Source organism: Ambystoma mexicanum, chromosome 9 (genome assembly GCF_040938575.1).
Source record: "Ambystoma mexicanum isolate Mex_15411 chromosome 9, UKY_AmexF1_1, whole genome shotgun sequence".
Classification (NCBI taxonomy): Eukaryota; Metazoa; Chordata; class Amphibia; order Caudata; family Ambystomatidae; genus Ambystoma; species Ambystoma mexicanum.
The window spans coordinates 698,126,907-698,152,409 of NC_090931.1; the positions used below are offsets into that span (position 1 = coordinate 698,126,907).

At 43.7% G+C, this 25,503-nt stretch overlaps 1 protein-coding gene across 2 annotated transcripts in view; it reads right to left on the bottom strand.

Annotated features, from left to right (window-relative positions):
• The window catches only part of CPO (carboxypeptidase O), a 326,867-nt gene that overhangs the window by 187,967 nt on the left and 113,397 nt on the right, over window positions 1–25,503 (bottom strand). For both annotated transcript variants that reach the window (XM_069617334.1, XM_069617335.1), the window contains one exon: window positions 21,760–21,861. In XM_069617334.1, the coding sequence (XP_069473435.1) occupies window positions 21,760–21,861 (102 nt within the window). The remainder of the gene's footprint in view (window positions 1–21,759; window positions 21,862–25,503) is intronic.

The window sequence follows — 25,503 nt, forward strand, 5'->3', positions numbered from 1 at the left end:
CATGTGCTGCAACACACGCTGGCTATTGTTCCTTGCTTTACGATACCTTCTCTCCAGGCTTCAGGGGTCTCTGTCGATAAGGGAAAGGTCACTCCACCCCTTGGTAGCCTCTTGACTTGCACCGTCTTTCGCCTTCTCTTGGACTGCTGGGCTGAGTTAGCTCTTGCATCGTGCAGTCTGCCATGCTCCCCTTGTGCTTTTGTGCTCCACTTTTTATCCCTGTGGAGAAGGGGAAGGGCAGGCAGGTGTTTGCGATTGTTATGTGATTATTAGCCTGTGCCTCTCTGGGATAGTACTGTGATTATTAGCTTGTGCCTCCCTGGGATAGTACTGTGATTATTGGCCTGTGCCTCCCTGGGATAGTACTGTGGTTATTAGCCTGTACCTCTCTGGGATAGTACTGTTATTATTATTAGCCTGTGCCTCTCAGGAATAGTACTGTGATTATTAGCCTGAGTCGTACCCTTCAAAATGTGTCCATACTGATTTGAATCACATCTAGAAAGCACCATACCAGGATAGTACAATGATTATTAGTCTGCGTTGCACCCTTAGAGATTTGTTCATATTGATTTGACTCACATCTAGAAAGCACCACAATAGAATAGTACTGTGATTATTAGCCTGTGCCTCTCTGGGAGAGTACAGGGATTATTAGCCTGTGCCTCCCTGGGATAGTACTGTGATTATTAGCCTGTGCCTCTCTGGGACAGTAATGTGATTATTAGTCTACGTCGCACCCGAGAGAATTTTTCGAATTGACCTGAATCATATCTAGAATGTACCACACTGGGATAATACTGTGATTATTAGCCTGTGCCACACTGGGATAATTCAGTGAACATGGGATATTACTGTGAATATCAGTTTGCGTCGCACCCCTAGATAATTGTCCATGTCATCCTGAATCACATCTAGTTAGTACCACACTGAAATAGTACTGTGATTATTACCCTGTCCCATACTGGGATAGTACTGGGATTATTGGCTAGTACCACACTGGGATAGCACTGTGAATATTGCCCTGCGTTGCACCCTTAGAAAACTGTTAATAGTGCCTTAAATCACATCTAGAAAGTACCACATTGGGATAGTACTGTAAATATTGGCCACTGTCACACCGAGATAGTACTGTGATTATTTTCCTGTGCCATACTGAGATGGTGTTCTGAACATAAGCCTGCTTCGCACCCTCGAGAATTGATAATGTTGCCATGAGTCACATCCAGAGCGTGTCACATTGGGACATCACCTGAATTGTCCTAGCTATATAACCCTGACTAGACTTTCCCCACAGCCACCAACTACACATAGTCTGCCTCACATTACCCACATATTGAACTAGACACAAGTTACCTAGCAATCGCACCACCACACAGTGCCCAACCTTGTATCAGACAAACCCACCTCACTCAGACCAACCCCACAAGACAGCCGGACTAAGCATGAAAGACTAATTCTGAGCGACGGCAACACCACACCCACAATCATACACACAACGAAGCAAACAACTGAACAAAACCAATAGGAAAAACATGTGCAACCGTACAGTCATAACAAAAACCGAGCCAGCCAGCAAAGCACTGCACGAGGGCTACCGCCCCTGCAATGCAACCTCAACCCCAAAGGAAGCCCAAAGGAAATATAAACAGAAACACATTACAAAGAATGCAACCGTGAAAACCCAAACAAAACAAACAAAAAAAAAACAAAAGAGAGAAACACCCCGACACCAACCCCACAGCAGACAGCCAAAAAACTCAAAATGCAGCGAATACGAATTGGAACAAAAGAAAGAGAAAGGGCAGAGAGAACAAACCCAACTGAACGCCACTAAAGATCCACAACTGAGAACACACCCTCATCGACAAGAACTAAAACAGAACCAGCGCCAACAGAAGAGAGAAATCCCTGTACCTAACACCATACCTCGCAAACAACCACTCACCGGAACAAACCGACCCAACAAATGAATCAAGAAAGACTGACAACCAAACACAACCAAACAGAAGAAGAACGGACAAAGCTAAAGGTAACAAGAACACGATTGACACCTTAACCCCATACATCACCAAAACGAAAGGACCCTCCCTTCAACAGCCACACAATTTAGAAGAGGAACCTGATGAAAACAAAAACCCAAGACTTAACATAGAAGAGCTATTCTACGATGACACAGACACAACTGTACCAACACCACAAACAGAGAGCGAGTTGGAAGGAAACCAAAATACCAGTCAGAAGACAACGCCGATAATAAAGCACAAACTAAATTATACCATAAAAATCCACTGCAATCTAATCAACGCAAGATCCATGTCAAAACACTCAACAGAGATGCTCTGCGACAACAGTATCAACATCCTATTAAACACAGAAACATGGCTAGACGACAACTACAAAATGACACTCCAAAGCTGCCTCCCCACCAACTTCAAATGCCTTCCGTTAAATAGGCAAAACAAAAGGAGAAGGACTCGCAATAGCATTCAAAGAACAACTGCAAATAAAAAAAGACAAACCTCTAAACATCATGAACTGCGTATCCATGGTCATACATCTATCAGCGAAAAAAGCATTAATTTCATACTAGTTTACAGACCACCGACAAACGATGCAACCTTCATCGAGAACTTCAGAGAAGCCATTACCAACATAGTTAGTCAACATGAGCTTCTGATAATCCTGCGGGACTTCCACATATGGTTTGAAGAAAAACACGCCAACTCACAAAGCTCACTAGTCGGGCAACTAACAACCATGAAACTACCACAGCTGGTCAAAGGAGCAACACACTTGGCAGGGTACACGCTTGGCACAATCTTCGCCAAGAAAAAACGTATCACCACTGCACCGCCGATACAAATACTTTGGAGTGACCATCTCATCATTCCATTTGTGATCACGCTACCAGCCAAATCTACAATCAAGCACCTCAAACTCTCAACCACCACAAAAAGAAACTGGAAAACCGTCAAAGCAAGCAACCTAACAGAACAGCTGGAGCTGACCAAACCTTCCACGACAGAACTGGAGAAGGCAGACCTAGATGGGAAAATGGAGCTACTCCATAAATGGATTGCTGATACATTCAAAAACATCTCCCTGGAAAAACCGTTTACCCCCTCAAGAAAAAGAGCAATGGCAAAATGGTTCACCCCACTACTAAGCACCATGAAAAAGAACAAGAATTTGGAACTAGAATGGTGTAAAGAATATGACCAAGATAAGAAAACTCATTTCGAGCGACAAATCCGATTGTATAAGAAGGAAATTCAAAAGGCAAAGAAAACGCATTATGACGAGAGAATCACCAAATCCACCAACACACAAAAAGAAATGTTCAGCATCATAAACGAAATGAGAAACCCATCAGGTTGTGACAACACTCCTATACCTTCACAGAAACTATGCAACAACTTGGCAGACCATTTCAAAAACAAAATCAACGACATCCCACAATCATACAAAACAGACCGACCAATCCTAACACACAACTAACCGGATCCGACGAGGAGCCAGAGCACAAACTCCAAAACGTCCTGAAAATATCAGTAGAGACATTCGTCAAGCTGGTAACACATAGCAAGAAAGCAGGATTGCCCATGGATCCCTACCCCAAAGACATATACAAATCAATCCTCACTCAAGGAACGCCATCTGAATATTACAGAAATCTCTGGAATCTGTCGCTCGCGGCAGGGACCGCACCACGATCCTTCCAATCAGCATATATTAAACTACTTCTTAAGAACACAAGTGGCAATGTAGAAGACCTCTCCAAATAAAGGCCGATTTCAAACATTCCCTACCCGGCAAAGCTCCTAGAAACCTGTGTATACAAACTAACCCAAGAACATGTAGAAAACCACCATATGCTAGACCAAGCATAAGTCAGCTTCAGACCCGCAAGAGGAACAGAATCAGCACTCCTATCCATCTGGGACGACCTAAAAACAAACGCCCACTCCAACACAACATCAGCCTTGATTCTGCTTGACCTCTCGGCAGCTTTCGACACAGTAAGCCATGACACCTTGATCAAAAGATTAGAAGATATAGGTATAACAGATATGGCACTACTCTGGATTAAATCATTCCGAGCAAACAGAACAGAAACTGTACGGATAACTCCCTTCAAATCTACTCCAAGAGTTAACGAATGTGGAGTACCACAAAGATCCTCACTATTACCACTGTGCTTTAACATCTACCAGACTCCGCTAATCAAGATTTTCAAAAAATACAACCTTACGTGCTACAACTATGCAGACAAAACTCAAATCATCCACAAAATCAAAGAGACACAAGCAGATCACTCAACTCTAGGAGAATGCCTAAAACAAATCTATGACTGGATGAACGCCAACAACCTACATACCCGGGCCGATAGAATTGGGAACCCCGCCCACACCATCAAAGGTGTCAAAAACCTGGGAGTCCTAATCCTTAGAACCACACGTAAACATGATAATTAAGAAATGCTTCTTCCTCCTTTACTCAACAAAAAGAATCCTACATTTCCTGTCCTTCACCCACAAAACACTGACAATCGTCACCCTCATCATGTCAAGAATCGACTACGCAAACAGTCTCTACCTCGGGATGCCGGAACACCTCCTGAAGAAATTACAACACATCCAAAATGCAGAAGCTAGACTCCTCTTCAAACTATCTAGAAGAGATCACATCACTCCAGCGCTAAAAAAATGTTACATTGGCTTCCAATCAAACATCATATCACGTTCAAAACAATGTGCATAACACACAGGACAATCAACGGACAGGGAGCAGAATTCCTACAAAAGACAATAACAATCTACAAGCCAAAGAGACTCCTCAGATCAAGCAATGATATCCACCTGGAACCAAAACCGTACACCAAGAAAAAACTAGGGGGCTCCTCTTTCTCCCAAATAGCGGCAAAAACCTAGAACAACCTCCCGAAAGGAATAAGAAATACCAAAGACCACCTAAAATGTAGAAAACGGCTAAAAATCTGACTCTTCAAAACCTCAGAACCACACGGAAACAACTGAAATATTCAAACAGGAAAATAAAAGAACAGGCTGACAGAATCCATGACGGCACAGGCAACATCTAGAACCGAATAAGGGAAACTCCGACAAGAACAAGAGAGACAATGCTAGGTGGAACCGACCACAAGCAGACAACCCTACCAGGACAGAACAATAGCAAACAAGCCTAACACAAAAAAACACAACAACCAACCTTACCAACTCAGACAGGACATTGGGTACGGATGTAGGTCGCAAGTAGATTGATCCAAGAGGACTAGTTTGCACCAACCAATAACTGTGATGTAGGGGCTGGCCAAAAACGAAGATAGAAATGCAAAGCCTAGCTAACTTAATATAATGACAGAGAGATGAGAGACAGCCTTATCATGCTGAAACTAGATCACTGAAAGGAATACAACCTTGTCTAAATCCCGAAAGACACACAATAGGGGTGTACATTTCTCAGGACAACAAGGCTACTAACCAACCCTACAAAAACTTCTAAAAACCTCACCCCTCTTCACTCACCACTCACACCCTAACAAAACACAACCACACCTCTTAAACCGCAGCAACCCGCACGCACTTCACCACACCGCAACAACAAACACACCACACAGACCCTCACACAACAGCACACGATTGACTATGACTGTGTACCACACCAAAAAGCTCAGCAAACGGTGTTAACCATACTGAAGCTGCCAACAGTACATCACAGCTCTCTTGCTACTTTCCAAACTTTGCCCTACTAACATGCCCTAACCTACCCCCTTTTTCTTTCCGATCCGCCAGAGAACCAGGGGACCACTCTGGTGGTGATAGTATGTGGTACAAATATCCTTTAACATTAACATTATGGTCAATTGCCTGACTTTGCCCGACCATTGTATTGGGACATGTCAGGAAAATGTCTCTGTTGTAAGTCTGCTGTCTTTCGTGTTGTATGGAAGTGTCAGTGCGAAAGAAGGGGGGGGCAGTGTTTTGGAATATCCTATGCACTAGGCTGGGGGAAAGGTGTTAAGGGGGGTATCGCGTCTCACCCTTCTGTGTCCCACTCTCACTCCCCAAGGACCCCCCATCCAGGTGATCCTCCCGCACTAGCCCAAGCCCACGAACTGGATCCAATAGCGATGACCGTGTCCTGGCCACCTGAGTTACAGATCCCTGGAGACTAGACTGGCAGACACCAGCAGATTTCTAACATTGCGTATCAATCAAATCCTGTATCCGAGCTTCTGCTTGATCTTATCTTGATTAGATATCAATATCTCCCTTGAGACTCCTGACAATTTTAACCAGCCCTCACATCTTACTTTCCATTCCTTCAGAAGTCTCTCATTATTAGGTACAGTTGTTTCTCTTATGATTTCACAGGGAGGGAGACTGTCAGACATTACACATTTACTATATAGTAGAAAGCTCTTCCCCAACACCACGGAGGCCATTGATTGAAGGCCCAATGTGTACCTTATTGACCCAATTGGCAGGCTCAGTGGAAATCTCAACAACTTCCACTGAGACCTTCCAATAGAGCCCATATCAACCATGGCAAAGTTTTGATTGCCTCTGCACCATAGGTCAAGACCGAAATGGCCTCCTGTTTATAGAATATTATTATGGGGACAGCTGTTAACTTCCCAGATTTCTTGTGCAGCACCTTGGCTTGGGCCCGTAGTCTCTCCGTAGTGTCTTCGGCCCGTAGTTTCATCATCTTGTCTTTTAATAGTTCTAGCCATGGTTTCTCGCTAATGCTTCTGTTTATCAGGACCCCCAAATACCTAACTGAATTGATTTGATTTAGTCAACTCTCTCCTTTCCTACAGACCAATTGAATAATTTTGCTCTTTGTTTCTGCAGAGTACCAACTACCAACATTTTTGTTTTCTTAACATTATTTCGCAGATTATTCCCAACTGTGTAGGACCAGAATTGTTTCTCTGCAGACAAATATGTGCCTGATCAATGATGATCAAGTCATCCGCATACAAGATACATGAAATCTGTGTTCCTTGAATTCTTGAAGGGGAAAGCTTCTACTGAAATTCTTTCCAGTCTGATAGATATAAGCTAAACAAGATCTGGGCTAGCGGGCTTCCCTGTTTCAGCCCCCTCAATGTACATCCCCTGTCTGGTCAAGCGTACCCTCACTGACGTTGGCGATTTATAAAGCTTTTATCGCCTCTAAAAGGTCCTGAGGACATTTCCAGCTCCTGAGTTTCTCCTGCAGGCGCTCTCTGCTTACACTATCAAAGGACTGTTCAAGATCTATGAAGGCCATGTAAATCTGTGTTTTAGTTTCCCTTGCTCTTAGTTTTAGTAAGTTTAGGAGAAATATATACAAGTTAGTCCCAATTCCCTTCACAAATCCTGTCTGTCGAGGATCCAAACGTACCCTCTCCTTGGCCCAGAATTGGAATTTTACCAAAAGCAGTTTTGCAAAGATTTTACCCAATATGTCAAGAAGGGCAACAGGGCGGTAATTATCTGAGTTCTCAATATCGTCCTTCCTGTAGATCAGGACAATCAATGCCGATTTCCACAATACTGGCAACTCCCTCAACCTCAACCTGTTTGAACATCAAATCTGCAAATTCCACCCAATACTCCTGTGCCTCTTTCAAAATACAATTAGTAAGGCCATCGGGGCCAGGGGCTCGGGATGAGTTTAGCTTTTTAATCATGGATACTATGTCTTCCTTGTCCCAATTTAAGCACTAAGCTTCCTTAGATCTCGGGCTGCCCCCGTCCATCTCCAGGCTTGTCTGCGCAAATAAGGCAGAATAGTGGCATATCCATGCCCATTCTGAGACCTGTGTGGTCATTACTGCCAGTTGACAATTTCCATTATTATTTAGCAGTTCCCACAGGTTGTGAGCATTCCTTTTACAGATTGTTTTTAGAATTATTTCTGAATCATATTGGTCCCTCTGGGCACTCGAGTCCTTCATCCAGTTCTTAAATTTCTGTTTCTGTTTAGTAATTTTCTCGCTATTCCCTTCAATGCCTTGTCTTTTCAAGGCCCACAAATTGTCCCTCAGTGCTTTTCTTGCCTCCACCACCTTCAAGTTATAATTGTGATTGGGTTTAAAGTCTCCTCTTCCATGGTTTGTTTTAGTCTGCTCAAAGTCTATCAAGAGCCCGACATAATCCAAACCATCCAGACCCCGTTCCAGATGTAGCTTATAGTTCCCAATGATCCTCGGGACATCCTGGGGTTTCACCCTCAGCCGATTTCTTCCTTGGGATGCCTGGAATGACCCCTTTACCTTTAGTGGCTTAGTGACAGTTCTTTCTAGCTTTATTTCCAGTAAATTATGGTCGCTGGAAGTCATCTTGACCACTTTAAATGATTTTACCCGTTGCCACACATTAGGAGATACAAAACAATAGTCCCAGGTAGCCTTTAGGGTTCCTCTTCCCAATATTGATTTTCCAGGGACGTCACCCTTGTTCTCCATTTAACATTAGTAAGTTTCGATTCCACACCTCACTCATCCATAGGCTGTCTTGCCTTTGTAAATCCTAGCTAGACTTACGTACCCCCAGAGCATCAAGGACTTTAATGTTCAAATCTCCACAGATGATAATGAAAGGATTTCTCACTCTTTTGTATGTGTCATCTACCATCTGCATCACCCTGCCTCTGAACTTATTTTCCCCACACTTCACCGGATTCCAACGTAGGTTGTATATTATGATCATATCTTTTCCCTCAGTCTCCAGTGTCAACATCTGCATGTAGGGATCGGGATTATACATTACCTCTACAGGTAGTCCCAGACCTGCCCTTATCAAGAACAATAGTCCAGAGTAGCGTTGCCCTGTTGTGCCTTTCTCAGCCGAGTTCAAATAACAAGTGTAGCCCTATCAGATATTTTGATCTTATCCATGTCTCGTGTAGACAGACTACATCATAGGATCCCAAGTTGTTCCCTTTTTTGCATGGTATAGGTGAGCAAACCCCTGGTAATCCAGGAGGCTATTGATATAGCGGGAGACCGCGTGCAAAATACGGGCACGCATTAACGAACACAAATCTTGCATCAGAACAAACAATCAGACGTCAGCAGTAGTGAGGCATTTCCATCAGAATGGTCGTACAGTGGCACAACTTCGGTTCACAGTACTTGAAGTGATACCTACTAAAGGACAAAATGTAAACATGAAGAAGTTGAGAGCCCAAAGAGAAGCATCATGGATTGAGAGGATTGGTTCTCTAACTTCCGAAGGGATGAATGAAGAACTAGATTTGAGTTGTGTTTTATGAATGATGCTTTTTCTTTTATATTTTGTGTTCTTTCCTTGATATTGTTTTTTGTATGAACAATTCATCTTGTTGCATTTTTATAACATAAGCATATTCTATCTCCACAATTGCATATCATAATGTACAAAACCTTGAAATTAATGTGGATTGATACTCGAATCCGTGCGCTGTTCACCAACCTATTAATAAAATTAGCACAAGCTAAACATCAGCAGCGGGAGTCTCGCAATCTGAGAACCATCCACATGGGTTCACACAGTAGTGAAAATGAATCAAATATTGCAATACTTTCTCTGCGCTTGATACTAGTATTCACAAACTGCTTATTGCCACTATACAAGTCCATATGCAGACAGCGCAAATGATTATAGACCACACTGTGTGTCCAATCTGATGTTATCTTTATGTTGAAATTAAACGGTTCATAAACTTGATCACCAATAGCCGACACGTGTTTCGACCGTTGTGGTCGTTCTCAAGGATATATTGGTCCAATTCACCACAATCAAATGCACATAAACGCATTAACATTACCATTTCAAACAAAATTTTGTATACTTAAGATTGGCAATGAAAATAAATAAAACATTATATATCATATTACCAAGTAAAAAATGTTTTAAATAAAAACATACCACACAGATTGAAGTAGGTTTCAAGAGATGCAAGCATCCATGGAAATTAAAATAAAGAAAAGAACCAAATATTTAATTGACAATCTAATACACATTATCATGCCTAATGAATAATATGGTGAGTTAAGAGCTAGGTGCATTCAAGGTCTGTTTATAATGTCATGTGACCACGCCAAGATCTGCTTACAATGACATGTGCCCACGCCAGTTGACCACCCATTGCTCTTCATCCTTAAATTGTCCAACCATTCACTGGTGTGAAAATCCCTACTATGCCACCCAATTATGCTCCCGTGGTCAGGTGTCTAGAACTATTGAATACGCTTACCCTTGTATACAAAATTCTGTTTGAAACGGTAATGTTAATGCGTTTATGTGCATTTGATTGTACCAATATAGCCTTGAGAACGACCACAACGGTCGAAACACGTGTCGGCTATTGGTGATCAAGTTTATGAACCGTTTAATTTCAACATAAAGATAACATCAGATTGGACACACAGTGTGGACTATAATCATTTGCGCTGTCTGCATATGGACTTGTATTGTGGCAATAAGCAGTTTGTGAATACTAGTATCAAGCGCGGAGAAAGTATTGCAATGTTTGATTCATATCATAATATAGTTTGCTTATTTTTGCCGTTTTACATTGCATATATATAGCACATCCACTGACAATAGTCACCATCTTTAAATAAATATGGACAACATCACAAGTCTTACATTGCACTAACAATTATGGTTTATCATTTCGAACCACATCTGAGTCCGTTTTATACCTTTCTCTCTTTTGATTTTTGTTATTACTTTTATTTTTATTCCATACATCTTTCATTGCTTTTATCATCTTCCTCCCGCATTTAATTTTTCATTATTCACCATTCCTTCTCTATGATAACGCAATACGTATTGGGATTACCATGTTAATCCGTAACATTTCACCGTTCCTTACCTTGAAACGGGCTGTTTACATCTTTCCAAGATGTCCACCCTATTCAACACATACGCTTCGCAGCGTATGCTGCCTCACATTGATATGTATGTCTCCATGGCAACCTGCTAACAACAGAGCCGACCCTAGTTCAGACGCGAGTCGCGCAGCGCTCGCACATTTCCATAGTGCACTGAGATTTGACTTCACAGGTAATCGTAGCGATATGCAACTCTTATACTTTCCACTCACGGACACAAGAGTTCAACACTAATGCAACTATATTTCCCATTCAGCATAACAATCGTACGAAGGCGGCATCGCCCTTTAGACTTCACCTCACGGATTTCACACGCGTGCTATCACAGCGTTCGATTTGGCAATCCTGACAGAGACTTCATGCTGCAACGCTCCTTTTATTTCAGGTAACAATGCGAACCGTGTCACACAGAATCTTTAAACACTTACATTTAGAGCTACATACAATTTAGTTTCATTGTTTCAGATCTACAATCAAGCACCATTTTGGATTACTTTCTCTCCGTGACATTGCTTCATGGATTTTCGTGCATGAGAGTAGCAGGTCAGTCCCTTGGCCGGTTTTCCAAGCACAGTTACATATATAACGAGTATCAATTGTGGCAATATGCTTATTCTTTCCTTTATTTTTTCCTTTATTATTATTTATCTTTACAGAAAACTTTCTGGCAACGTTATAACCCTTCACTAATGATGACACCTTGGATGATGACAACTAATTACTCATTTTTTAACACAACATGGGTAATGTGTGTGAATCTCACTATTGTAACCTGAATCTCCAATCATGCTTTTGCTAATTCTGATAATGATTATGCTGTCACATGATGTATGATTTCTCGATACTCCAATTTCGGACATTGTGGTTGACTTGTTTATTGTTATAATCACCTAAGAGATTTAACCAGAAGGCAGATATTAAAATATATATATGTTCACAGGCCCTGAAGAAGGGTTTTACACCCCAAATGCATAGGCCTTAATGTGACATTTCAGCCTCATAATTCTAATTCCCCCAGAGGAATTACAGTTTATGAAAACAATAAGCAAACTAAGACTTAATAAACCTATATTTGTTTTCAAAGTATACTTTTGTTGAACTTTAAATTACCGCATGAAACCACACTCAAGTGGTACATAGGAGTGCAGCCCGCACCGCTGGCTTCAAGGCCAAGGTCTTTCTTTTGCGATTCGTATAGTGTTCTACCACAGAGACACTTCTTCCAGCGGGTTTGCACCCTAAATTTCTAAAGAAATACTTTTTTTACTTTTTCGAATTTTTTATTCTGTTGTGCAATGCTCACCGTCAAAGTATATAGAATCTCCTGTCTCCCTAGTTTGGCATTAGTTCTTATCGGGAGCCGCCAATGCACCCGCTAGCCATGACCAATCTTCATTTCCGGTGGGATCTGCTGTTTCATTTATCTGAATTTTCGCCACTTCTCTTTGGGAATTGGCACAATTCATTACCACTCTCAACAGGCATATTTTCTCAAGCCCCGCCCCTGGGGAAGGTGCTCCCATCCTCTTTTGTCTTACTAGAGGTCATTGGGCCCATTCAAGGGAATCTAGTTCCCTGGGTGATCTCGCCTAACGTTTCCCCCTTGCATTATCTTCACTCATCTAAAAGCCAAAGGGTAAAAAGTCATTTGTGGCCTCCAATATAACAGTTTTCAATAGTTCGGAATTTGAGTGCAGGATAACCCAATCCGTCTGACGTTCATTAACAAGTTGAACCACCCGCAAATCCTCTGAATTTATGCATCTAAGCTTGGGAGAATGGTGGATCAATTTTATCACGTTCCTTCTGTTAAGTGTCAGGTTGTCATTTGTGTGGAGCAACCTTTCCAGGCTGATTGTATAGCCTTCCTGCTGGTTAAATCATTTCTTCTGCAGTTTGTTTTTTCTTGCCTGATTTGTCCTTAGCTCAACCCTCTGTTCCTTCATACTTCCCAGGCAATGTCCCTGACCCTTTATTTTCTGTCGACTTTGTTCCAAAGACTGGAAATCATGCCCTCGACTTTTATCTTGACTCCTCCAGATTTTTGTTATTTCCACTTGGTCATCTTGCGTTGCACCCTCACCCAGTTCTGGGTCTGCAGAGTCTGACATTGAACCCTCTATCGATATTCCTCCCTCTTCGAGTGATATACATTCCAGAAGGTCAGTCAGATCATGCTCACCCTCCATATGTTCCAAGGATATTTCAAGGGTTTCTGTCTCCGCTTTCGCTTTATCTGCGGAGGTTTTCCTTATATAGTTCCCTTTTGTTATTTGATTCTTTTGGGGACCCATTAGTGTTCCGTTCTCTTTCCTGAATATCGGAGGTATGGTTAAGTTTCTGATAAAGGCTCTTGAGCCATTAGATCTTGATTTCGGACCTTGTTGTGCAGTTTGGGATTTTATTTTGATGTTCAGCATGCTGTAGGACTTGCCACTGAGCTTTTTCCTGTATCCGGATTCCCTTATTATGGAATATAGGGAAGGTGTTAAAGCTGGAAGCTGTGGGATCCGACTGGACAGTTCCCATCTCTTTATTAAGTCCTTTGGGGGGCTGCTATGCTCTGGTTGCTCTATCCAGCCCCTCCACCACAGTCCCTGGCTGTGTGGGCAGAATGTCTCCCCCAAGTTATAAGATCCTCAATGGGTTAGACTCTGAGATGCCCTCCCGCTGGCCTTCCACTAACGTCTCAGGAATTCCTTGAGTTGAGAGGGCCAACTCAGCCACTATCACTTTCTTTGAGGTTTCCCCGTGGGATTGCATCCTCAGGCTAGGCCTCAATCTCATTTGTTTTGGCCCCTCGTCACCGTGGACGTCCTTTTCAAAGTGCTTTCTCATCCATTTACAGTCAGCCAGCAGAGCTTCCATCATCATGCTTTTGTCAGTTGTCTCACCTCTGGTCATGTCACATAGTCTGCCTTGAAATTGTGCAGACGGTTCCGCTTCTTTATCCAATCCTGATTGGATTGTAGATGTGAAAGATTCCAAGAATGTAATTTTTCAAATTAATCATTGCCAATAAAGTATTGCATCGTTTACTGCTTCATACAATTTTGTAAATGGGGCTAGTGAAATCATCAATGCCACCATAATGTTGTTCTGCAAGGACGTCATTGCCCCTGTTGATAAATCCGCTTTCTCCTTCTATGACGAGGGGTCAAAAATCATCTCCCTATTTGACTCCTCTGTGGACTGGGTGTATTGTGAAGCTATCGAGGAAGATGTCATAGTACTCTTGTGTGCTGGCTCTTGATCTTCCAGCGAGTCACACGTAGAATCATGTGCCTTCCGAACTTCCTCCCTCATCATGCTTTCTCCATGATTTTGCTTTTTGTGCTCCTTTTCTGTCATCGTGGTAACTCTCGTCCGCTCAGCCACCGTCCTTCCCTCCAGTTCGTGGTTGTTATCCAGTAATACGGATGAGTCGAATCTCTGCCTCTTCCTTGGTCTCAATCTGGTCGAGTCAGAGCCCATGATTCCCCTTTCCCTCTTTATTTAAGGAGCTATATCCCCTTTCAATGTGGAACTAGCATGATTACTCCCCTCAGATGTTGCCCACATTGCAGACGGCACCAAGTCTCCCCAATTGCTGGCTATGAACCCTCATCTCAGCGGCGATCGACAAGTCCTCTGTGCCCTGCTGCGCCATTGCATCAGGGATCAGAGTACTAGCTGCTGCTCTGCCAAACCATAAAGCCTGCAAATCACACACCAGCTCCTTTAATGGTGACCTGATTGGCATCTCCTCCCCATACTTCGACACTGTTGGGGTAGGGGTACCCCGTCTCCTCCTGGTAACCCATTCGCCCGTGCATGAGACAGGGGCTGAAAATGAGTCGCCACCCTCCTCTTCACCCGGGCTTCCTCGCCCTCACCGGGCTGAGCAGCTTCACATATGGCCTCCTTTCTCTCTGATCCTGAGTGAGAGCGCCATTATGGACTGAGTTCAGCTCGGCAAAGGAGGTGTTTGCTACCATCTCCAAATCCATTTAGTTTCCCTCCAAGGCATCACTTGTGGGCGTTTGTAGGAGCGAACAAGGGTGAGGGGCAGAGTTAGATGGAGAATTAGCCCCCCCATGTTACTTGGTCACTCTATTCCAGTGTCCAGAAGTATGAGTTGTTGTCTGGTACGGGGACCTGTACTCACCATGTTCCTGCACTCAGCAACACACTCAGCAATCACTCCGCTCTCAGGGGCGTGGGGGGTAGATGTGGTAACGCTCCTCCTCCAGTCAGGCGATATGGTAGACAGACTAAAAGGCTTGCTGTAGCAAATTCCACAGTGGCCACCGTAACACTCAGCAACACACTCTGCCGAAAAACTGTGTTCTGCAGATAATTTGATAAAAATGTTTGGAAAAACGCTGCCTGACATGCAGGCCTGTCGGGCAGAATTTTATTGTCATTGTGAACACTGCCTTCCATTCAAGTATGCCAGGAAGTGTTAACTCATGGGTGTACCTGCCTTTTGCCCTGCACATTTGAACTCTGCCATGCAAATGAAGAACATTTGGCAACGGGGACCTGGCTATTTCTGAGTGCAATCATACCAGATCCGTGCCATCAAATTACATATATGAGCAAAATGAGCTCCCTTGAATTTCAGGTGATTGCACACTCTTTAAATAAAAACATAATATATGTCATTGATGCACAATAACTAACATAGGATATGCCAATTAACAACAATCTAAATAAGATCAGATCAATCGATTAAAAAAACATGAAATCATCCCGTTGAAGCCCGCAGCAAAGAAATGTATAATGTTAGAGCTGTCCGAACTGGTCCATGTGGTAGCTTTGTTTTTGTTTTCCACCCCAATATCCGAAGATGTCTTTGTAGTAACCTTGGAATGCACTGACGTAATAAAAATGCTAATTTCTTGCACCTGACCAGTATGCATGCCAATCACCACTTTCACGGAAGTGCCACATTCTTGAATTGGATACATTTATTTATTTATGTATAAACATTTAGCAACAACCTTTGTGTATACAACATAACAACATATAACATATAGTTCATTTCAACAATTTAAGTATTTAAAATTGCAATAAGGGAGCTTATAAAAACAATTCAGATCAATATCTTCATAATTTCCTTACACTTCCAATGGAATTTTACTATATAAAATTCAGATTTAAGTCACATCCTTTTAAAAAGGCCGGCCATATATCAATGAAATCGGCTGTGCTTAGTTTGTTGTCATATTCTTTTAAGTATTGCCAGCACAACTCAGCCAGACTTTCACACTCAATTAAAAGATGTTGAAGTGTTTCAGGTATGTCAGTTCCACACAGCCTGCAATAACGTTTATCACGTGGTAACCCCAGCTGAGCACCCGTGGTCAGTAAGGCAATGGTCACATTGGATAAATATGAGGACATCAATACCTCAAGCTAAAGTGGCAGATGCAGCATGAAGCGGAGCATGGTATACACAGTGCTGGTCATTGGGCCGGCTCTCGCCGGATCCGAGATCCGGCACCAGATGTGTAGTCGGATCTCGGGATCCAGCCAGAGTCAGCCACCACAAAAAAAGGGAAAAAAAACCGCCTGCGACGGCAGAGCGCTCATGGCGGCAATGAGCTTCTGAGCTGCTCCGCCCCCCTTAAGGACTTTGATCCATCCAGGTCACAGCTGCAGGACAAGCAAACTGTAACTTCCTCTTGTGACTCCGTGCGAGGGGTCACCAGTGGAAGTTACAGTCCTCGGCCATGACCCGGTTTATTTATTTATTTATGTAATGTTTGTCAGATTTATGGACCCAGATTATTTATTTATTTATGCAAGGTTTGCCGGACGCTTGTATCCGACAAACCTTGCATAAATAAATAAATAAATATACAGGTATCCACAAACATTGCATGAATACATTAATAGCCCTACTAACATTGGAACAAGGACACACGATGCAGCCACCCATCTGCTCTCTGTGCGAATACGGTTCAAGTAAAATAAAACGTTTCTTCTGGCGAACAGTAATCACCCCGTTTGAATAGTACCCAATGTGGAGTTTTTTTTAATAAAATGGGATGCAAATTGTGTATTTTAAATAATATTTACTCAGCAACACTGGTCAAAACTATTATCCGCACAGTGAAGTAACTCATCACCAGTGCCATGGAAGTGGTTTAAAGTGGAATTCATATATAAAGAAATTGCGCCGTTTTAAACAATTATTTTGGACATTTCCTTTGATCGGAGGTCAACTGCCAGCTCTGCCCCAACCCCGCCACCTCAGGCACCCGCCCCCCCCCCCAAACTCCGCCCCCACCAGGACTTTGAGGGATCCCCCACCACATTTTTTCCATTTCCACCACTGGGTATAAAAGATTAAGAAAATGAGTCTGAGATCTAACATTAAAGATTGGTGTAACTTTGTCTCTTTCTAATTACTCTTCAAATAGAGACTGGCCGTTTTGAGGCTATCCATAGCAGTCTCCCTCTGGAATGCCAGAGATGAGCCCAAGAGGTGCTGAAGGAAGGCCCTTCCTCGGTATCACAAAATACTGTTTTAAAAACATAGGCACATGTTCCTTTCCAAACTTGCAACTAGAGCTAGTGCAATCGGTTATCCGCTAAGAGCAATAATACTGGGCCCCATTCTTCATTTGTGGTCACAAGCGCAAGCAGCTGGGGAACACATCTGCTGGCTTTGGTCTATTCTATCAATAAGGTTGCGGTGATCCAAAAGCAGATGGATTCTATAGGATTCTATTGTAAGTGCCGTCTGGAAAGCATGACTTGCATGGGGCATTTACAACTTTCACAAAACAGAGGGTAACATGTACACGTAAAGACGATTTCGCCTTTTGTTTAAGCTCTTTCCTTTCCCATTCCGTTTGTGAATGTGGAAAATAGCATGGAGGAGGACCCAAGAGCACGAAGTCCTAACGTTGACAGTCCTTCTTCACTTGCAATGATCACTTTTTATAAAAAATGAGCCCAGTAGGCTAAGCAAGTGGGAGGTTCAGCGGAATGGCTTGATGGTGCGATTAACAACAAATGCACAGTTCTGAAAGTCAGGATTTTAGGGGACTACTGAAGAAGAGATTCAAATAAGTCTTCAGAAAGAGCACTACTTAAAGCTGGCGGGGGAGGGAACGGACAAGCTAAATCAGGAGGTCATTTTGTAAGAAATGGCAATTGCATGCAGGGGACCATCAACGTTAGCCCTTACATGCTGTTGGGTCCCTTGAACGCAAATGTAAATATTTACAAAGCATAGCGTAAAATCAGCTGACATTGGCTTTATTCGTCATTTTACTCTCCTCTTTTTAAAAAGTAAACACTGCCTGTAATTTACGCTTTGCAGATGGCATTTACAAATGGATTCCTATGGAATCCGCCTGTTCATTAGCAGGTGCTAATGTGAGGTGGCAAGGTATGCACAAGCGATGTGCACTAGAAGCTGAATCGACTCACGCAGCACTTAGACACTGGTTTAACAGTTCGGACATTTTTCAATTATAACTAGATGGGGTAAGTGTGCAGCAAGAACACAGGAAGGGGAGGCGTAGCCCACATGCCGTAGGACGATTAGTAAAGATTACGCTCGGCTATCTTGCGCTAGTTATCCTAATGAATAGTCACAGAGTTTTCAGTATTTAAACAGTCGGTAAAATTAAATTTGAGAATTAAGTGACTCATCAGACACGTGTTTCAACCCTCATGGGACTTTCTCAAGGCTGAACAAAGCTGAACAAAGCTTGTCAGCCTTGACAAAGACCTCTGAGGGTTGAAACACGTGTCGGCTAATGTGAGGTGGATTCCTTTGAAATCCGTTTGTATTGCACCTGCAGGAAAATGTCATGCAGGCATAAAGTGTGGCGCTCTTCTAAGACGGAGGAGATAAGCACTGCATAGAAGTAAACTCTGCTTCCAGCCCCTCCTACACCTTGGATGGGGACAGAAATGAGCCTTGGCACAACATTAAGGCTTTAAGGCACTATGCCTTGCTTTTATGCTTTTTTCCACACTCTGCCCATTTTGAAATGACCTCCACATTCATAGATCGACATTTGGCTAGAAGCACTGAGCTCCAGGAACTTGATTAAGGTCCAAGGAGTTAAAAGCTCTTAGCATGTATCAACATGGCTCTTTATTTAAGGGCTTCTGAAGTGTGTTCCTTCAATAAATGAGCCTTGGCCTCCACCACCATAGAGGAGATCCCTGTAGAGTTGTGTCGAGAGGATTTCTCTTGAAGACCATCTTCCTATGAGAAATTACGAGCTCCTGCTCAAGTGTAAGAGTCATGAAAATAATCTCAAAGTTGGACTTCTGCAGCACTTTAATTCAGTTAAGGTGTGCGCTTTCCAGAGACGTTCTCCTGTGTTTCAATTATCTTAATGCGAGCTCAGACTGGTTCATGCACATCAGTGCTCTGAATGGAGTGAAAAAGTAGGTATGTGTGTTCGCAAAGCTTCAGGAAAGAATATGTATTTAGGTCTGTATTCTAAGAAGCATAACCAAGTCATTGGGTCTCATGCCGAGTTTGCCGGTCCAGAAATAAGGGTGTCGGTAAGCTCACTGTCACCCTCGTTTCCAGACGGCCAAACTACGGGTTTACCTGCTGGAGCAGCTGTGCCAGACAGGTCTGACCCTGCCAGGCACAGCGGTCACGGTAGGCAAAGCCGTCATGGAAGCATCGGCACCGGGTGCTTCCGTGTCCCCACTCCCATACAGTCCTATGGGACTCTATGGGACTGGGGATTAACAAAATTATCCGCACCTGAATTCCCAGCCGCCGGACTTGGAATCTCCCGGTGGCACCAGGAAGTCAGGCTCTGGTCATTTTTTACAGGTGTGACAGCAACTCGCCAGTAGCACCGGCAGGGTTACCGCTGGACCCGTAATGAGGCCCATTGTATGTAACTGAGGAATTTGCTTAATATATGCATATAGGAATCCAGTCTGGGTTCAACTATATGTTTTGTTATTTGTCTTTTATACTGCGCACATCACCACCATAGTGGTCTTACAGCGACGCCCTATGCAGCCAGACTGTGATCTGACAGCAATGCAAGTTCTCTATAACAGAGCCGTCCCCACCCAAGTCATTCACGTTAAACATCATAGCAGCGATCTGCTGAGATTTCCCGACACTCTGCCCGTGCCGTGAAGAAAGGTGGCTGCACCCTTAGCCATTTTCCTTTCGAGCCGAGGTTGTTAGCAGAGTATGCTGGGGCTCATTGTGGATGCTCCCGTAAATTGCACAGAAAGAACTGCGTGCGTGCACACTTCCTTGCAAAAAGTTCTCTCTGTGCATTTTTGACTGCTTTGATGCATAGGTCCTAATCCTGCAAATTAAACCGTGTGGACCCAGATAACCATGCAGAGTTAACACCCATCTGTAAAGAGAAACAATTGTAGATGTGTGTGATTTGCAGATGCCAATTGAACGATTCCCAGTGGATTCCCACCACTCTCCCTTATCAAAGTCAATGCAGGTGGAGATTCATGCAGCCACAGCGGAAGCGCAAGCAGCCATTACACGCCGCCCCCAGCTCCATTTATTCCTCACAATGGCCCTCTGTGTGTGTGTGTGCCATGTCCATCTAACATTGTCAATAAGCTCTGAAAAGAAATGTATGGTTACTGTACAAATCGTGAGTGCATAAAGCAGAGTGCCTCATGCTTGATTTGAACCCCTGGCTCCAAACTGGCTTTAAAACCATAAAGGGGTGTCTCCACCAACCAAGTAACTCAGCACCGCTCCCCACCCAATCTCTCTAAAGGTAACATCTTTCGATGTTTCTAAAACACACATACCCACGCCAGGGATAAAGCTGTCCGGCAGCAATGCCATTTAACAGATCTTGGCCTCCCCCTTCTGGATACACCACACACCTATGTGTCACTGCCACAAACCACACTATGGCACACTGGCCAGCAGGACTCCGGTGGTTCCTGCTTGAGCTCAACAACTCAGGCTTTGCCCCTGCCTGCATAGGATTCTAACTAACACTCCAACCACATCCCTTTCCTAGCAGAGCCACGCGTGCCATGGCCACCAAAATGGCAGAGGTGTCCCATACAAGACCGCTTACATTGCCCTCCACCCACCCGCAGATCATTTCTGCTCGAGCTCCTTACCCTCTGCCTTAGGCACTCGAGATGTCCTCTGCAGACGAGTCACACACTGTATCCTGATCTGAAGAGCTTGCATTCTCATTGCTCAATGAACATGTTATTAACTAGGGATCACAGGATAGCATGGAAGGAGTAAATGCAATGTGGATAGGATAAGGATAGAAAGGCCTTTATCCAACCCCTTTCTTCAATAGCACCAGGCTGGTGTGTCTGGGGTAGCCCTTTGCACAAAATCATTGCTGCATGCGGTATTACCAATTTAGTATTATCATATGTGGTAATACTGCATGTCCTTAGTTGAGTCCTGTGGGCTCCAAGATGGAGAATAATAGAAGGTCCGCCTTACTCAAAATCATGCATGCCCTCCATGGTATGGTATGATTTCATTTGTATTGTATTATAAATGTCATTTGTATAGCGCCTTTTGTCATTGGTATGGCCTCAAAGTGCTGTGGGTGAATGCCCTTGGGGGACTGAAGTCCGAGGTATGGGAGCTTCTTCAGAAGAGTTTAGACTGCATGTGTGCATTTTAGCCAATACGAAGGAAGGTAGGGGTGGCCAAGTCCCTGCTAGCCCCCAATGTCGAGCTGGCATGTGTCTGGGTGCTGAGAGGTAGTCTGGAGAGTATGCGAGAGCAGGAGAATCATCATGTATGCAGCTAATAGAGTGCGGTAATGGCTTATGAGTTTGCGGCATTGCTGCAGGTAATACCACCAAACACATAAGCAGGCTCTAAATCTTTCTCCATACAAAAGCATTGCACTCACCTTGAGGTAATTCATCGTCCGGGACTCATAGGTCGCTCCCAGGTATTTCTGAGTCACCAGCGGCTTGTAGTGTTTTTCAATGTCATCCATCCACCCGTAGATCTGTAACAATCATGGCACATATTTACTGTCAGGCAGAGGTAACACACTTCTACCCCTGCACCGTTTATAACTCCAGGTCTTTCGAGTCTTTATTTGTGGATGGTCAACAACATCTGTGATGCAAGTCATACTTACCCTTCAGGCCTGCAGACACAGAGCCAAGACTATCTGTGCTTGCCCACTGTCCCTCTGCCATTCTAGCTGCATGCCAATCCAAAAATCACAAAGCCCACAAAACCCACTGCATGTTCAAAGTGGGCTGGGCAGCAGTGATATCAGGGCATTTTAAGGGGTTTTGGGGTCCTGGGTACAGACACATTTGAGGTCCACCCAAACTGAAAGACATCTGTGGATTCAGAATCTGGTTCCTCCACCCAACCTCTTGTGGTCACAATGAAAAACTTGACATGCTGCCCCGGCAGCAATCAATATAGGCATGGGTGTTCCCATGATGTCCCTTGATCCCTTGCAACTGTGCTGGACCGAGAATAATAAACAAGTGTCATTTCCATAGCATTATTAGCCGTCCATGAAGAGGATAAATGTGTTCTATCATAGGGAAAGGGCACATTTTAGCAATATAAGCCACGAGAAAGGTAGACAGGCTGTAACATTAATGCAGGACACACATCAATAGCTGTATGAAATTGGTGCACATGCCCCTGCATTATAACAACAAGTATTGTCAATGCCAACCGTTCCAGGTTTTGTGTAGGCATGGGCAAGGCCCTTGCCAGGCACTGCCGTAGTGGTTTTAACTGGCTATTGATGGGAGTAGGTGCAAAATGGTGTCAGTATACCTGTGCATCTAATGGAAGAACTTGCCAAATGCCTAATGCTTACACACAAGGCAAAACACTTGGCTTTCCCAAGGCTTGTTTTTAACAGGACTTCCGCGAAGGACACGCATAGTGCTTATAAATTGAGTGGCTGAATGCTGACCTGGTTGACATTTTTATTAAACCAATAGTGCCTCTACAACTCCAATCATTAACCTTCAAACGACTGTTTTGAGAAAACACTGCCAGGACTTCTAAGTGCAATGATTGTTGGTAAGGCTTGATTAAAGAGAGCGCAAAGAGTTCCAATGAGGAGGTGTTTTGGGTTTGGAAGGGCAGAATCCCAGTGGGAATGGCCATAGGGATTAGCATGGCCAGGGGCAGTCAATGGGTGGGCAAATAGCAAACAACACCTACAAGCTGTGTGTCCCTCCTCATATGCCATTTCACCACCTAATAGTCCAAACTAAAAACCAGACTAACATCCTCATGGATGGTGGAACCGAAGAAGATACTGGGGCCAGAATATGTGCTGCAAAAAAACTGCACTGGTGCTAAACATTTAGAAAACAACTTAAGACCATTTTCACTGCTTGTGCACTATGAAATGGAGCAGGCAGCTTTTCCTTCAATCCATATTAAATTAAGATTTTTGCACTGTGTCAAATACGAAGCAGAGTGATTTTTGTACTCTTTTTGCTGTGTGACATGTTTCTTAATGCATAACCAGAAAAAAAAAATGAAAACATCAGTGTACTAACTTTTCCTCCCGTGATTTTAAATACATAGGGTACCAGTTAAAAAAAAAAGAGAGAGAAAGCCCTACTTGCGCTATTTCCTATCATGCTGCCAGAAAACATTGGTAAACGATTTCACTACAATGCTAAAATCTTTATGAAATATTGATTGGAGCACACATTGATTGTGCTACTAGATACTGCATAAGCAGCAAAACTAGTGCTAAGTGCGCACGCTGCATTATTTGCACCAGTGCAAGTGTTAGGGAAAAATAATAGAGTATGTAAATGCATGAGATACACGGAAATAATAGTACCATTGTGAATGAGTATGAATTTACAAACATTGGCAAAGCCAAAAATTGTGCTTTTTTTGCAGACAAGAGAGAGGCACTCTCCAGGCACTGCTTAATGTTACTTCCTTGGTATAAAACAGCAACAGCTGGCAAATGTTGTTAATACCTGGCCATGTTATGGCAGTGCCTGCCAATTGCCTATTTAAGGCCTATCCAAGTGCAAGAACAGGTGACTTTGCCAATGCATGTGTTCAACAAGAATTCAGTGCAATGAACGAATGCAAGGAAAAGGGTATTGCTTATAAATCAAGTGGCTGAAGGCAACTTGGTTTTATTTCACGGGAAGCTGGTTTACAGCTGCAACTAAGCCATTACCTTTCAGACAACTTGTTAGAAATAATCAGCCTCATTACAAGCTTGGCGGTAGCCTTGCCAGTAAAACCGGCAGGCTGCCGTCAAACTTGAGATTTTTTCCGGCACCCGTGAATGGGCAATTACCAGGTCATTATGGCCCGCCGGACCTGGTAATTGCTCATTCGCGGGCTCTGGAAAAAAATGCTCCCCATGCCCTTTTGAGCCCCATAGGGCTCAATGGGAATGGGGAGGCCGGATGCACCGGCACCATTTAGAATGGTGCAGGTGCATCCGACATGCTCTGCGCACGGGTGCTGGGACACACGCCAGGTCAGACCTGGCGGCCTGGAAGGCACCCACGAGAAGAACTTGTAGTTTGCCGGTCCGGTAACAACGGTACCGACAAGCTTACCGGTACCGCTGTTACCTGACCAGCAAACTTATAATGAGCTCCAATATCCCCTTAAAAGCACAAAGCTAGCTCAGAGAGATCTTATGGTGTGTGTTTTGGGGAGGGAGAGGAAGGCATTGATGGGAATGGTCATAGGCACTAGCATGGCCTTGGGCGGCAATGGGCATCTTGGAAACAAGACGACACGAAGCAACACAGGTTCGATCCCCGGGTCCGTGCTTAGAAACCTCTGGGTGTTTGAGCGCGTTATAAATACGTAACTAAGACAAAAAAACAAAAATAATTACGCAACTAAGAAGAAAAAAACAAAAAAAATCCTGTAACAGCGCCTCGATGCCCACGGGCTGTGTGAGCGCTCTATAACTGTAAAAAAATAAATCAAATAAAAATGGGTAAAAAGCCAAACAACACAGAGATGTCCCTACTCACATTCCATCGCTATCTCTCCTATCTTTACTTGCCATGCCAATACGTTTGGCTTATAGGCAGCGCTTACAACACCATCTAATAGACAAAACGAAAAATGGGAGCTGCAGGAAGGATGGATTTAAACAATTTACTTTGGACTAAACAGTAGCAAGTGAGAAATGGTGTAATATGGTGGGTGTTGGGCAAGAAACAGTTATCAAGAACAGGAACAACATACCTTGGGATTTGGTAAATGGTGCAAGGAGGTGCTATGATATTTTATTTATAGAGTGTCTATACACAAGTGTTTCAAGGCATGACGAGGCAAGGGAGGGGTACAAGGGAGGACAAGACACCAATCTTGCTAGGCCAAGTGACATTGAGAGCGCGCATGTGCAGGGGAAAGGGAAGGGGAAAAGTGCAAGGTGCAGAGGGGGAGTGGAAAGTGCTGAACACGGGATAAAAACAAGTAGTGCGGCCAGCAGGTGGCAAGTGCAAGAGTTAAGCGCAGACAACAGGTGTATGATAAGTGCAGGTAAGGGGATTGTAGGGTTGCAGATAAAGACCCAAGTGCAAAGGTTGCCAGGAGGCAGTGCGAGTATGCAGCTGAGTGGGTAGGGACCTGGGCCGGAATTCAGAGGGTAGCCAGGTGCCTG